The sequence below is a fragment of the Dacryopinax primogenitus genome (genome assembly GCF_000292625.1).
Source record: "Dacryopinax primogenitus strain DJM-731 SS1 chromosome Unknown DACRYscaffold_8, whole genome shotgun sequence".
Lineage (NCBI taxonomy): Eukaryota > Fungi > Basidiomycota > Dacrymycetes > Dacrymycetales > Dacrymycetaceae > Dacryopinax > Dacryopinax primogenitus.
Window position 1 is genome coordinate 1,073,584 of NW_024467205.1, and position 15,753 is coordinate 1,089,336.

The 15,753-nt window shown below is 52.8% G+C and overlaps 3 protein-coding genes across 3 annotated transcripts; 2 read left to right on the forward strand and 1 right to left on the reverse strand.

The window, feature by feature from the left end:
* Positions 1 to 1,425: 1,425 nt before the first annotated feature.
* DACRYDRAFT_107331 (uncharacterized protein) lies at positions 1,426 to 3,205 on the forward strand (the record flags this gene model as incomplete). The annotated part of the gene is made up of 4 exons (XM_040768448.1): positions 1,426 to 1,731; positions 1,806 to 2,804; positions 2,858 to 2,953; positions 3,005 to 3,205. 4 exons carry the CDS (start codon positions 1,426 to 1,428, stop codon positions 3,203 to 3,205), a joined length of 1,602 nt encoding a protein of 533 aa, XP_040629306.1.
* Positions 3,206 to 6,828: 3,623 nt separating this feature from the next.
* Positions 6,829 to 8,788, reverse strand: DACRYDRAFT_116102 (carboxylesterase; the record flags this gene model as incomplete). Its single annotated transcript, XM_040770135.1, has 9 exons — positions 6,829 to 7,090; positions 7,142 to 7,338; positions 7,399 to 7,577; positions 7,630 to 7,731; positions 7,776 to 7,873; positions 7,925 to 7,946; positions 7,995 to 8,200; positions 8,245 to 8,321; positions 8,366 to 8,788. 9 exons carry the CDS (start codon positions 8,786 to 8,788, stop codon positions 6,829 to 6,831), a joined length of 1,566 nt encoding a protein of 521 aa, XP_040629307.1.
* A 2,015-nt stretch (positions 8,789 to 10,803) lies between these two features.
* Positions 10,804 to 15,565, forward strand: DACRYDRAFT_100012 (uncharacterized protein; the record flags this gene model as incomplete). The annotated part of the gene is made up of 5 exons (XM_040767415.1): positions 10,804 to 12,493; positions 12,549 to 14,840; positions 14,897 to 15,187; positions 15,209 to 15,334; positions 15,528 to 15,565. Exons 1-5 carry the CDS (start codon positions 10,858 to 10,860, stop codon positions 15,563 to 15,565), a joined length of 4,383 nt encoding a protein of 1,460 aa, XP_040629308.1. The 5' UTR covers positions 10,804 to 10,857.
* Positions 15,566 to 15,753: the final 188 nt, after the last annotated feature.

Here is a 15,753-nt window from a genome sequence, read left to right on the forward strand (position 1 = left end):
TGTTCTCAGTCTTGCACTTCCTTTGAGCAACAGGTCAAGATATCGAGGCACTGTTTGCCCAGTCCTTGTCCTGTCAAAATGCTCTCCCCTCCCCTGCATATGCTAGCTGTGGGCCAAGACCAAGAAACTGCTCACACAGTGCTCATCCCATCCACTTCCACTACTCCCTCCCACACCCATGAAATATCCACCAATCCTACTTCCACCCCTCACACTCCCACCAATCTCTCCCCCATCTCCATCTGGGTAGATAATGCTTTGCCATGTGCACCATGGGCGAAAAACACAGGCAGTACATGCTGTCTACAAATCAGCACCCCTGGGAGCATGACCATTATTGGCTCCCTCCCAGTATGGATGCTGTGATGGAAGCCTTGTCATTCGATCCCATCCTGTGGCTGTCCGGCTACAATCACCCTGGAGGTTTAGGTGACAGTGTGGAGAACCTGGTTCAACAATGTTTGGGTCCACACATTGCCCTTGACACATTGTTCCATGGGCATGCAGCTACCACCAGTGAGCGGAAGGCAAGGCAGGCCAAATTCAATAACTGCATTCAAGTGTTGATTGGTTTGTGCTTCACCTGGATTCAATTTCTGTTGTGTTGGCAGCTGTATCTTCAGGAGTGGTGTTTTTGCAGGGGTGAGGATTATCACTGTTACAAACTTGATTGTCATTACTCACCCATAGCAGGATGTTGGCTTGCTCAGGGGGTGCTGGCTCATGAGCAGGAAAATTGCACTCTCCTGGAGATTTACCAGTGATACCAATTGCATGCAAACCTCATGCATAACCTCCGGCACTACAAGTCTCTGTTTGCCCTGTTGGACCAGGTTGTAATGCCTTATGGGCTCAGCAATTGGACAAGCAGTTGCCTTCCGAGCAAAGTGATTGCCTGGGAACAAACTTTGCCCATGGCTCAATGGAGAAGAGAGCCAGCATTGGATCACTGGGATTATGGCATGTCATTCTTCCACCCAAAATCTGTCCCCAGCATCCCTGGCAACCTCAAAAAATTCCATTTCCCGATGTTCCTTGATGGCTTGTTCATGCAGCACCTGGTGAATCAACAGTTCCAGATTGATGCAGGAGATCTTCACTTGAACATCTCTCATGTGATGCAGCTGGTTGGTACATTCAATGAATTACCACAGCTTCTGAAAAACAAACAAACTGCAACCCCCCTTGATGGGCTCAGTGCTCCAGGCCATTCCTCACGTTTGCCACACCATCCTCAGCCACCCTCTAATATTACATCCTTGCAAGGCCATGACTGCAATCCAGAAACACCTGCTAGCCAAACTGCCCCAGTCTGGAATCATCCAACCACATCTCCTGCCTGCTGGCAGGCATGCAAATCTGCACACCCTGGTCACATGTCCCCTTTGATGTCCTCACAGTATTACCGGCATCAAACTGATCACTATGACCATGAGGAGTGGGAATACCGATGCAGTCAACCTTGTTATCGCTCTTGCTCACCTAGTCAACCTCATTATTGCTCTTGCTCACCTGGTCAATGTTGTTATCACTCTTGCTCTTGCTCTCCTGGCTGTTGTCATTCCCACCATTCTTGCTCTCCATCTTCTGGTCATTACCATCGTCCTCGGTCTTCTAGTCAATACCATCGTCCTTGCTCTCATTCTCCTGGTCATTATTGCTGCCCTCGCTCGCCTCAGTGTTCTCGCCACTCCCCCTCTCAAAGCAGTCATGAATGCTCACCTGGATTGTGTGAGGAAGAATGTCACATGTACCCTGCCTGTCATAGATTGACGTGCAGCAAGCATGAAACCGGTGACTTGCAGACCTCCCGGCATGCTGCCAATAAGCAGGATGACTTTGGTGCTACCCATGCTCATAACATCATCAAGATGGAGCACATGGCGCCCATCCTGTTGCAGACCCCCCCTACCTTGGACCATCTGCTGCTTTTGGCAGATATCGACCTGGGACCTCCACCACAATATGCCGAAGAAGAACAGGCTGTGGTTGAAGATGTCAAAATGGGGAATGCCAAGGATGAAGACAATGACACATATGAGCGCAGGTATTCAACACCACCACCCACTGTCCCAGTGGTCAAGCAAGGTTGGAGCAAACTCTCTGATTATGTTGATCCTCCTTTGCCTTGTCAAGTGCCAATGTCTGAGCCACCAGTGCCCATGCAAATGCCTGCTCCTGAGACCTTCTCCCCCCCAGCTCCTGTTGTAGAATTGTCTGTCGCTAATCAGGCTGCAGCATCCTTGGAGTTTGAGAAGGGAACAGCCCAGCAGTTGGGCAGGGGAGACTTATGGCATCCCCAGCTTCCCTACTCCATGGGACGTCAAAAGCCATTGCCCAACAACAAGATCTGGATCACAAAAGTGTTCCAGATTGAGATTGAGAAGTCGGACATTGCCATTCTGGCCAAATGCTACCAGTGGCTGAACAGATTCCTGTTGTCCCAGCTATGTCAACTGTTTGCTGCTTGGTGGCCAAACCAAAACTGCTATAATGACTTGCATTCCAAGCCAGATGAAGAGATGTATGTGTTTAGTTCACAACTGGGACCTCAGCTTCAGCAGGCGGAGAAGGCTTATGCAAAGGGGGAAGCATATGCCATCAATAACTGGGGCATGAAGTGGGTGGCAAACTGGGTCAGTAGTGCAGTGTCCGAGTACATGACAGCTCAAGTGAGGATGCAATGGTTGTTCCCAATGCATATCAACAACAACCACTGGATCCTTATTCATGTTGACTGGCTTCGCAAGTTCATCACCATGTACAATTTGTTGAGGATGGCCAGCTGGTGCGATCATATTGTGGTATGTTTTCATCATTGATAGTCTGTATTGCATTCAGCTCACTGGATACATAGAGCACACAATGTGTGGTGGAGCGAATCTGGGAGGTTGCTGTGGAGAAAAGCAAGCCATTCCCTGGTTGGGAAGGATGGAAAGGGCATCATGCCGAGGTGAGCTTGATGGGATGCTCATTGGAGACCTGGAGTCTAACAGCAGGTCAGGTTCTGTTGCAGACCAATGGAAGTGATTGCAGTCTGTTCATTGCTGCACACACATTTGCAATTGCCCAAGGCTACACCCATTCAACCATGATAATGGCTGACATGGTGAAATGGCACAAATGGCTGCTGCAGCATTTGGAGTCTTTGCCAGATGCCCCGGCACTTAAAAAGCTGAGGGGAAGGTCACTGCTCCTCTCTTAATGGTCCTTGTTTCATTTGCTGCTTTCTCTCCTCATGTTTAGTAGTTGCTTTATGCATCTGTTGTATGACTGTGATCTTTTCTCTTCCCATCTTGGTATGTCAATTATGTAGGTGTGTACCAATTGGGTTGGACAGATTTAATGGGTGAGCAATGTTGTGCAACCATTTGGTGTCTCATAGGCTGATTTCTGACAGTAGTCTAATATCCACCATGCATAACTTGTAATTCTGTAGATAGTTCTGTGCAATACAAGGGATGGCATGCCTTACAATGCAGAGTGTGGATGACTTGCCTGTCAACATTGATGGATGACTGGACTTGCATGAATAGGTGAATGATGTTTCCCAATTTGGGAACTGTTAGGCCAATCATGATTGGCCTAGTGGTTTGCTGGGATTGCCAGGAGATCTGCATTCCCATGTGTTGGTACATGCAAATTTTTCCATGCTGTTAAATAAATACTTGCATCATGTAGTTTTGCACCTTTCCCCCCCATCACCTGAGAAACAAACTGTGACTGTGTGTCCATTTCCCCCCACCCCCTGCCCCAGTTTTCCACTTCATCAAGATGCCTATGTCTCTTGTCGCCCAATCACTCATGTGGTATGTCATCAAGCTTGGGAATTCCCGACTGCCAGAAGGGAAGAAGGTGAAGCACATTGGGGCCACAATCTGGTGTTTGGAACCCAGATGTACTGAAGCACTGGTGCCTCTAGTGCATTTGGACAGAAAGGGGGGGAAGCTGGAGAAGTATGGGGTTGTATACACCCTTGTAAGTTCTGCACCCTGTAGTTCAAACTACACTGACATTGTTTGTGCAGTGTAGGAAACATAACCTGAAGAGCTTCTGATTTCATACCCAGAGGCTGCACCTAAATGACATCGTCAAACTCCAGTACATGGTTGACAAAGCCCAGGCACAATGGAGTTCAAGCCCAGTAGGCTTGAGCCAACTGGCAAATGGTCCCTGAAAGAGAGGACCCAAGTGTCCTCTCTGCAAGGGACCAGGTTGCCAAGCTTGCCACAAGAAATGGTGTGCCAAGTGCTACAGGGACAAGAGAAAGTTCAAAGAGTTTGGTCACAGCACAGCAGGCTGCCCTGTCCACAAGCCTATGGCAGAAAAGACCGAAGGGGGTGGGGAAGCAAGAGAAGTTGATTGGTTGGATGAATGGGAGGATAGGGAGAAAGAAGGAGATAGGGAAGTGATGGAAGTTGAAGTGTTGGAGGTTGGGCAGAGGGATGGGATGGCAGATCAGTCAGCCTGGGGGTGGGCAGTGCAGGTCACAGCTCTGGGTGGGACAGCAGGAGGAAAATGGAAGGGCAAGCAGGTTGAAAGGGGGGGGCGCACTGAGGCGTTCAAGCAGAATGTCAAAGTCAGCGTGATGGCTGGACCATTGACGCAAGCCTTCCATGGTCCATCCCCACATGGGCTGTACCGTGAAATGGATGGCAGATGGGCAGCTACTCTAGAATGCTGATGGCATGCAATGGAGATGGAGAAGACACTAAAGATGGTGTTTGGACTGATTGTATTCACCTTGGTAAGCAGCTAACTACTAACACAATGACTTTTCTCTAACTGCCACATAAGATGCAGGTCCACCAGTTCTCCCTGCAAGCGTCTCCTGCTGCAGGGAAGCTGTGGACAAGGATGAGCCAATGGCCAAGTCATGTGGGCTTGGAGCTGAGCTCTGACCTCAAGATGAAGTTTGAGAATGTCACCTATGCAAATTTCTTCAAATCACAGCAGGGGACATGGATCTGTCAGGGAAGGGAGGGTCTGGTACAGGTCAGAAAGGATGAGTTGTTGATCTGCCTGCTGGGCAGAGTGAATGAGGACAGACCCCAGGTAGTTGAAGAACTGGGCAGGGTGCTGCCTGTTGTGGTTTAAGACCATAAGCAAGGATCAAAGTGTCCCCTGGTGCAGACTCTGTCCCCACTCCTTGTCAGGGGACTCCAAGTGTTGACTGCACATTCAGAACATTCGAGCTCAATTTGATCCACTTGGTGACTATCAGACTTTGACAACACAGGCTAGGGTCTCCACACTGAGCCAGCTCCAAATACCTGACACAAGGACCGATGGATGCCAACTTGCATGAATCAATAAAGCTGGCCCTAATTGAGGTAAATTTTTGATTATGCTTCCATGTGCACAGACCATGCCCTATGAGTATATAAGCAGTAGTAGGGTAGTACTACTCTCCTTAGATCTGATCTCTGAGGAATCTCCACAGTCTTGTAGAGATAGGCCTAGTCATCTCACCTCATCAAAGCTCTTCCTGAACTCTACCAATTTCTGCTTTCCTGTTCAAATCCTCTTGAGTCTACTCTGATATCCACTGATACCCCTGTTGCTATAGGGTGTTCAGTCTTACTGCTGATCTTGTCATCTTGTTGGGTTATAGTCAGCAGCCTTGCTTGACTGTGTGCCCTCACACTCCTCCCACTGTCATTGCCTCCAACTGGTAACTTCATGATGCCTACTCCCCAAAGCTCATACTGGAGGAGACAACTGGCCATAAGCAATGGATCCCTGGCTCCTGTACACCTGAGGAATGCTGAACCTGGGCCCAGGACAGTGGAGGATGTGAAGCCAAGCAACCCTAAGCGTCCACACTGGGGCAGCAGAGTGGTTACACTCGATGCTGACAATTTGCTGGATGTGGAGGACATGATCAATGGCATTGAAGCAGCCACACTGATGGCAATGGACTGGGAAGGCACCATCAACCTGACTTTGCCACTGCCAGAGCCTGCGCCTATCACTGTCAAGCTGCTGTCCTCCCCTGCCCAACTTCTGCTTGTGGAGGTGCTGGACAAGATGTGGCCCAGGTCGCAGACTTTTAATGAAGTCACATGCAACATCACCCACATATGTAGCTATATGGACAAGGCTACGCCAGGCCATGTTCTTTGGGGGGAAGCCTCAAGTGGGTGCATGGTTTTGAGGGCAAGTACAAAACTTGGTATGAACATGCCAAGTTGTTGGAGTCCACCAGCCTGAAGAAGCTCATCAAAAGGTTCACCAAATGGCCAGGGAGTACATGGGCAAGGTTCCAGTTGCATGCCCAGAGGAAGAATGACAGACATCTGAAGGATGGCAAGGTGGAGATGAATGAGCTGGCTTGGTGGGTGGAGTCAGATGAAGAGGGAGAGTAAGAGAAGGGCTGTGAACTGTAGTCATTGGTGAATTGACTGCATAGAAATACAATAGATGGGCTTGGAGGTGATGTCCTCCAAGTCCTTTGTTTTTCTTGTTTTTTGTGTAGTAGTATAAATTAATAATTCCACAACATCTAGATAGAGCACTAACTAAGTGTATCTATCAGACTCATGCGTTCAGTGTTAGGCAGCACCAGCTATTGAATTGCTGAGCAATGCACCCTGCCCTGCCTGCTGATGGGGAGCGGGATTAAATTACTAAGCTAAGGACCCTGACATCTCTATCCAGAGTCCACAGTCCAGACGTGCCCCACAACCTGGATGCCCTCAAACGCCAGGGAAAAGGCTGATCAAGGGGCCGGTTGCAATCCAAATCCGCCCGGATGATGACATCAAACATTCATTCGTTCAAAGTTGACATATGCGGCGGCTGTAATACTTAATGTATACATGTACTTCAGAAGATACTTCCCAGGTCGTCGATCAGGTCAATCACATACGGCGTCAAGGCGTTAACAGCTCCGCATCCTACGTCAAAGTCGATTGGAGGAGAATACGTCGCCCCACTCGGGTTGTCGCTATTCCCGAGTCGTGCGATGGTGGATGAGAGTATATTGGTGGAATACTGTGTCCAGCCGTAGGAGGATAGGCCGCTTACCGGGTTCTGGGCGAAGGTCACCCACGCGGATTGCATCCATGCCGACAGGGCGATCTCGTTCCTGCAATACATACGTTAATAATGAATACACTCCGAGACTCAAATGGCTTACGAAACCGGCGCATAGGAGAACGTGGACAGGTTATAGGTTCCGAACACCATAGGTACCTCAACTGTGTGGAAAGCGCGGAGATCCGCATTGTTATTGGTTGCGTCGAGGTATACACCCTCGAATCGGTAGCGCCACGTGGCTACACCAGCGTTGGTGCGGTCATTTGCTGCCTTGGACGCGGGGCAGAGGAAGACCACCTGAAAAGAGGGGAGAATTAGTAAGGGGTTCGGTATATACCAGCCTGAGATGATCCGCACTTCTGTCACCGCGTCGCTCAACACCGTGGTCGCTACAGGGATCGTGTTGCCAAAATCGCCCTCTTCGAAAGCGACCGCGAAGATATCGCCTTCGTTCGCGTTGTTTCCCACAAGGAAAGGAACTTTCAGAAATTCCCCGTTGGAGGAACGGGTAGACACGTCAGAGAAGATCGTTTGTCCTGTACCTCATTGTGAGCATGTGGAACAAGACGGGATGCAGTGATGTCGGACCGTCGGGATAGGGGGTGAAGCTTTCCCCACCTGAGACGACTTCGCTTAACAACGTCTGCCAAGGTACAGCTTGCATACAAGCCAACTGTGCCGCATCGCCCGCTACCCGATGTCAGTCTATGACGCGTACTCAGAACGGACCATACCTGTCCCACAGCCCAGAGCGTTCGCAACCGTATTCCAAGACGAGTTCGTTTCGCTCGGTGAAGTGGAGCCGATTTGGAGTATGGAAGTCAGCTGGGCGCTGCAAGGGAGTTAGGGGATGATTCCACTCCTTGACCCCTTTTCAACGTACGTTCCCGATTCGGCAATGATACCTACCACACTCGTTTAGTTCCTGAATTAGAACATGATCTGGAGCTGACCTTTCACGACCGTGTCTGTCGGATGGCTGAATGCATACGCATCCACCGCCAACGCCCCCGCACTCTCTCCAAAAATAGTGATCCTTTCCGGATCCCCACCAAACGCGGCTATGTTAGCATACACCCACTGGATCGCGGCGTCCAGATCCAGCAGGCCCACGTTTGTCAGCTGTTGGGGTGCGTTCGGGAACCCGAAGATGTCCATTCTTTCCTTGTGAGTTAGTGCAGAGAGGCTTCGGCGGGAACGTACCGGTAGTTGAAGGTGACGATCACTAGGTCGTCGTGGTCCTCGACGAATGTCGTCCCGCTGTAATAGGGAGTGTTGCTCTACCCCACTTTAGGCACGCCTCTCTCTTCAGCGAAGGACATACCGAACCGAACATGTCCCCGCCCCCGTATACCCAGAGCATCACCGCTCCTCCCTGTGGCCGACTCGTCGCAGGCGCCCAGATGTTCAAATTCAGGCAGTCTTCGTCGTACGCGATCGACTCCTGCTGTTGGAGCAAGCCGATGATGGTGAGGAACTCGGTGTCCAGCACTGATGGACAGCTGTTGCCGAACGCGCTCGCGGAGAGGGTGCTGCTCCAGGAAGGCGCAGGTTGGGGAGCAGCGAACCGACTTGTACCGGTTGGCGGGGCGGCGTATGGGATGCCGAGCCATTGACGGACGGTGGGCGTCACTAACGTGCCTTGTACGGCACCCTGGGCGGTTGTGACGAGCGTACCATCATCGCGGGAAAAGATGGGAGAGGCATGAGCGCTGAGCGCAAGGAAAGCGACAGAGAGCGAGAGCATCATCTGAGATCTCTAACGACCTAGCATCACCAGTATTGCACGCCTTTATAGCCATTCTGGTAGCCCAGTCCGGGCCGTCCTTTCGTCGGCGGCGCCATCGGCCAGACTCGATCCTGGACTTGAGACCACTAGAGAACATCGTACGACTGGGAAGATCGTCATTTGCGGAGGAAGGAGCACCGTGCGTGCCTGAGGGGCAGCATATGCCGTAAGAAGCATTGTGAGCGCCTCCAGAAGAACACAGGCTGGCGTATGCGGTGGAAGCCAGAATAGAGGCACACAGCGAAGGATGAAGCATAGAGTGCGCTAGAAGGTAGGCAGACAAGGCGAATGAAAGGCACAAAGGAGTCACTCCATTGTTATTTGGACGAAGGAGCACGAGGGGCATACGGAGCATAAGGGGCATAAAGCACTTCTTCGGCACCGCGCGGGGAATATCAGGCGATCCGTGACTTCTGTGGGAAAAGCAATGTGGAAGTAGCGAGCACGTAGCTAAGATCGTCTGTTAGACAAGTGCTCGAGCGCAGAAGACAGCGTGAGAGCATGTGTAGCTGGATGCTGGATTCACCATGGGTGGTCCAGAAGCGTAATTCATGTTGTGCGGAAGTCTACAGTCTTCTGGCGGGAGATGTGGGCGAACAGAACACTTTTCATGATCATAATCTTAAATATTCCAAGTCTTCAGAAGGGGAGATGTACGATACCGGATAACTGAGATTGTCAAAAGGAAAGGAAAGCGCTGACCAGTACCTTGTACCAACCGGCTTTGTCGGCTTTTCCGGTCCACGTGAACGGTTATGCTCTGCACGTGTCATAGGGAAACGTGACCATACCGTGCGAATGTCTTGGAAGACGAAGATGAAGAGATTTGCGACGTCCAGCAGGGTTAGTCTGGCGCTATTGGAGTTTGCTTGAACCTAATCATCCATGGCTGGCCTCGTTTCGAGGCACGAACGGGATGTTCATGACAGATGACGACTCGGATCGAGCCGCTGTCAAGAATGTTCCTTTGCCGTAAATAATTCCTTGGGGATGCGGCTGTGAGGCACATGAGTCTCAGCACGTAGGAGGATGGTGTAAAGAAACGCGTTACGTGTGCTGTACTATTTCTAAGGTTTGCGGAATAGTGATATGCGATAATGGGAAGGGAGAGGAATAAGACGGCGAATTCTTGGTATTCCAGTTGCCTAATCTGGACAACAATTACTGAATATAGTGCATCTTAAGCTTAGTGAAATACCGTGAATTATAATAATCAATAATCATTCCACTTTGCAGCGCTAACCCCGGCCTGTGAAGTCATTAGTCTTTACAATTTGCCGGCGGTGAATTGAAAATGTATTGAGAAGATAGAATGTAGACAATATTGACATATGACATTTTCTTCCCGAGCCCTGCGCCATTCATTTCTCACACCCTCCGTCGCTCTCCTCCGCCTCCTCCTGTCCTCCTCCCTCTCCTCCTCTCTCCTCCCTTCCCAACCATATATCCTACTTCCTCTCTCCGACGTTTACGACCACCCAAATACCCGAATCTGGAGGTACATACGGCGGCTAGCAGGTGCGCCTAATCCTGAGAGGAGTAAACATTCCAACCAAGTGAGCCCTGCATTCCTATGTCCGCTGATCCGCCCCCCAATCGCTGATTGCATCTTCCCCAGACTAGCCGGCAATCCAGCTGCATAACTTCCATCTTCAATCCTCCATCTCCCTCTGGCATCTAACGTCATCCGCTGTTCTGTTCGACCTACCCTGGGGTCAACGTCCATCTGCGGGAGGACATCACACCGCCTGCAACAGGAGCACACGCACGGGCGCATCGCTCACACACTCTGTTGCCCGTCAAAATCAGCGAACAGCAACAGCTTCTGCTCTCATATCCGGTACCATCAACTATCACGCCGTGGCTGTTACCTCGAACGACTGGTGCAATTACTCCCTGGACAGCCAGGAACAACGCGAGATCAAACGACTACCAACCGAATCTACTTGAGAGTACTCATGTGTTGATAAACCGCTCGTCTTACATCTTCTGCACTCGGCCCCACCTGGACCACCGCCGTATCACCGATGACCCACACACTAGACACGCCTTCCCAGTCCTACACCCACTCCTCAGCCTCCACCCTCACGCGACTCGCCAACCTCCTCTCCAACCGCTCTTCAGCTGATACGCACACGACTACCTCCTATCGGTACACGTCGGGCACTCGGTCTGCCGGTCACTCGAGGAACCAGAGCGAGGATTCAGACTGGTTGGGGATGGTGGGGTATGGGACTGCAGGCAGGAGGGGGAATGGGTTGGCTGTAGGGGGAGGGAGAGCGAGGGATAGTGGAAGCAGCAGCGATGACCGAGAGCAGGAACAAGACCAGGCGATGATACGAGCCAGGCAGGAGCGTGTGCGGAGTTCCACTCTCGCGTTGGGCACGGGCGCGTCGAGTCATCCGTATGCGACCGCAGCATACACCTCCCGCACGCCAGCTACACCCCTCCGCGCACCTGCCGTTCGTGTCCTTCCCCCAACTCCGCACCAGCTCGACCGTATCCAGCACCAGCAACAATCGCAGTGGCAAGATACACCACCTTCCCGCGGCGGGCCATCATTTTACACGCTCGACGAGCCCGGGATCGGCGAGTCCCCCCGCCCGTCCCCTCTGAAACCCAACAAGTCTGCCGCTGCTGTTGCGCGGTTTCGCGCCGCTGCCGCGAAACATGATCATACGCGTTACGGGGAGGCAAAGGAGGAGCCCGTAGTCGCGTTCTATCGTACTTCGGCCACGACGCCCCCACCTATGCTGCCCACTAGTACGCTCAGCGTCATCACCGGCAGCGCAGCTGTCGAGGCTGCCGGCCTACCACCCACCCCTCCACTGCAGGGTGACTATGGTACAGCGACCATCTACCCGCCTATGAGGGTGAACGGTGCTCCACCCCTCTCTCCCCCACAGGAACCCGTGCGGCTCTCCTCCTCTCACCCATACGCCAGCCCAGGCATAGGAGCAAGCAGACGTCTCTCCCCCAAAGAAATCAGCCCGCGCAGAGTCCGTTCCAGCAGCATGCTCATCGACAACCCCACACCTCCTCGTTCCCCTCAAGGCACCTTCCCAACCCAGTTGTACCTCTCAGGCCATCCCTACGCCCCCGCACGTCAGTCCGTCACAACGGCACTAGCGACCACCCTCTCCGTCCAGCCGTTACGTGTCCCCCAGCAGGAAAGTTCCGGCCATCCTTTCGCCGACCCAGCGTTCCGCCGTCAAAGGCTGGATTCTAACCCCTCCGAGCCGTATCCCACCTGGGGCACCCGGAATACGGCACCTCCCCCTCCTGTGCCTACACATATGCGACAACAGGCTCTCCGGCCTTCGGCGAGCGCGTCCGACCTCCGCAGCCCTATGTCGCCGAAGGACAGCACGCCTCTCGGCCTAGGCTTCCCCAGTACCGCCCCTGGTGCTATTGCGCCTGTCTCTGGAGGGTGGCACCTCTTTCCTCGCCTAGGCAACCCCTACACCAAGCTCAAACCCAGCACGTCAACATCCGCGTCCAACCCCAACCCGGCCGGAGGGACACAAACCAGTGCTCGTACGGACACGAGCACGAGCCTGCAGGTGCGCACGGCTTGCGACGCGTTGGTATTCCCGAGACCTAGGCTGAGGCCGCATGAGATTTCCCCCCCGGACAGTCCAAAAGAGAGCCCGTTATTTACCCGTGAGACTTTTTTTCCCTCTATTCTGGAATATGAACTTATGGTATGTGCCTATAGCGGGGGAATGGGCCCGCGTTCAAAGGCAGAGGCTTAACCTAACCGAGACGGACCCCGTGCCTCCACAACCCCGCTCTGCCTTCCTCGAGCGAGTGATAGCCGAAGGACAGCAACGCGAGCGGGAAAGGACCGAATGGGCCGCCGCCGCTGAACGAAACCAGATCTTTACTCGCCAGCGGGCGAAATCTATGCCTCGCCCACGTGATCGGCCCGCTCTATCCCAGTCACAGTACGACCTACGCCTGGGCCGGCCCTCACGGGGATCGGACGATTCTGTCTTGCATTGGTGGAATAAGGTCGCTTTGGGGAGGAATGCGAGTACCGGAAGTCGGGTGCTGAGGAAGACGAGCAGTTCTTCTGGTCTGGGAAGGGAACGACCGAGGACAGAGAGCTTGCCTGTCGTTGTCGGGCTGCAGGCGCGTACGACCGCTGCTGTAGGGAGTGGAGCTATGCTGGGACAGGGAGAGAGCTTGTTGAGGCAACGGAATGCGGCGGTTGCCCTGAATGGCCATGCGAACGGGACACATGCGCCAAAACTCGAAGCACGCAACCCTCGTATCGTCCGGACCTCTGATGACCTCCCTCTCGTAGATATCCGACCAGGCGCAGGGCAAGTGCCTGTTGCGGAGAAGACACCACAGGCACAACCAAGGCCGACTGTGCCCCGTAAGGAGCATCCATCGCATACAGCTGTGCATAGTTCTCTTCCCCCCTCTCCTGTTCCGGAGATCGGTCTGGCGGTTTCGACTCCTCTTATACACCCACACATTCCGCACCCCTATGCGGCGGCTTTCGGCTCAGCATCAGCATCTCAGCTCTCGAGCGCCAACACTCCAGGCAGAGGAAAGAACCCATTCCAGCCTCCGCCGCCCAGCTCCCTCACAGCAGGTCCACACCCGATCGAGTCTGACAAAGCGCATTATCTAATCGAGGCGACTGTAACAGCAGATGTGGCAAGACGACATCGGACACCACCTCGCGCTGCTACTCAAGAATCGCCACAGGTCGGGGCTGCCCCACCTACTCGTCGTATCTCTCGTAAGCCGGTGCCGTCGTATTACGCGCCTGCTTTGCCACCTATGCTGCAAGAAGCGTTGGAATCGTCTGACGACGGTAGAGAGTTCCTCGCTAGTATTGATGGCGATAACGCAGATGGAGAAGATGAAGAAGAGGACCACAGCCGGGCTTCGACACCCCGAGCGGATGACAGGCGCCGTGGTCATCACTGGGACCATGGCACTGAACGTGCGCTTCTTATTGCTGCTGGCCTCAATCCTAGTCCAAGCTCCGAGACCGGGCCAACGTTCTTCTCTGAAGCGACTCAGACAAGCACTACCGACCTGCTCGCTGCACCTTCGGACCCTAAGGTTCTCCGCCCCGCCGTGTCCCGTACGACCCTTGAAGACGAAAGCGGGTTTGTTACGGCGAGTGAGGGGTTGTATGCTGATTCGCGAGAGGAGCTGGGCCAGATGTCGGATGTACCCGTCCCGGCCGCTACAGAAATGCCAGAAATCCCCTCCTTGCCGGGATCGATGGTCAATCTTCCAGGATCCTTCTACATGCAGTCTGCAGCATATCGAAGTGTCAATACCCTGGCGTCATCGGTGATGCTGCCTCTTGGCATGTCCCCGAGACTGCCGAATTCTCCGACCTCACCTCCACTGCCTTCGCCACCTTTGCCACACTCGCCTCATTACTCCCCACATTCTTCCAATCATCCATCAACGGCCGGTGGCTTGGTGTCTCCTGGTACGAACGGACGCCCATTCTCTCTGTCAAGGGGGTCTTCAGGTGATCCCGTACCCCGACCTCCCACTAAATCGCCTCGTCGAACATTCAGTTATGGCTCACGGTCTTCTAGCGAACTTCTTGACCCTCCTGCACCACTTGGACGGCTTGATCAGATCGAGGCGCAAATGTTCAAAGACCTTTATTACACGCCCGCTGAAGACGTGGATCCAGAAGAGTTCGATGAAAAGATGGAGGCCGAGCTGAGTGAGGCGCGCGCAATGCGAGAGCTAGAGAAAATTGAGCGGGAATGGGAGAGGGAGGAATATGAGCAAGACAGCGACGTCTCAATGCCGCCACACATTGAGGTCGAAGAGATTGAATATTCTGACATGGAAATTGTCCAAGTACAACGTCTGCCGAAGTTAAGTTCACCTTTCCCCAACGGCGAGTCTGAGTCGGAGCAATACCTTACACCAGCCGGAACGGGTAGCAGGTCACGGAGGCCATCATCAGAACGCGCTGAGACGCCGCTGTCTGCTTATAATGAAAGCTTCGGTCATAGTAAGAGCTGCATGGTTGTAGCTTTCCCCCACAACTACTGACATTGCTTTCCACAGGCAATGATGACATACGTGTTGGACAAGTTGGCGAGATGCACATACCCGAGGTTACGACATTACAGATGCGGCACCTCTCAATGCCTCTTTCGGTCGTAGAAAGTGAGGGAACGGAGGTGGCCTCCACGTTCAACTCTTCCAGCCCACCGGTGCAACACATCATCTCGCTTGCTGCCGTGCCTGAGACCCGCTTGTCTATTCCGTGGAGTCCTTATACGTCCGATGATGGCGGGCGTCATTCCCACTTAACAGCTGTCAGCATGGGCACCTCGAATACCTCTGGGAACGACCGTATGTCTGGCTTACTTGCAGACTTTCCACAGCCACCCGAAGACCACATGACACCCTCCAGCTACACATCACCTTCCAGCTACATGCCGTCATCCTACTATACCCCAATCGAGAGTGTACACGAGTTTCCGCTAGAGTTACGTATGGGTGAGTCGCCCACTGTACACTTGGCCACCCTACGGACGAGCGAGGTGGGCGACTCCCCGCTTCGATTGGAGACACCTCTTTCGTTAGGTGATTCCCATCCACGATTTTGATTTTCTTTCTGGTTTTCTTCGTCAAGGGCTTCGTTCGACGTGTTTTCGTTCACATTTTTGTTGGGTATTGTTCTGGTTTGTAGATGTGACATTTTTGTCTGTGGATACCATCGCCACGTAGTTGTGCAAGGACCGGTTGGATCAAGTATACGCAACCAACCTTATTGTAGAGTATGTTGTATTGTCGTACACGAATGAAACTGTAATCTGCTTCCAACGACAAGCACCGAAGTGTCCGCACGAATACCATTTACCGCCACCTGGTACCATACAGAATACTTGAGAATATCCGGGAATCGGCAAGAAACA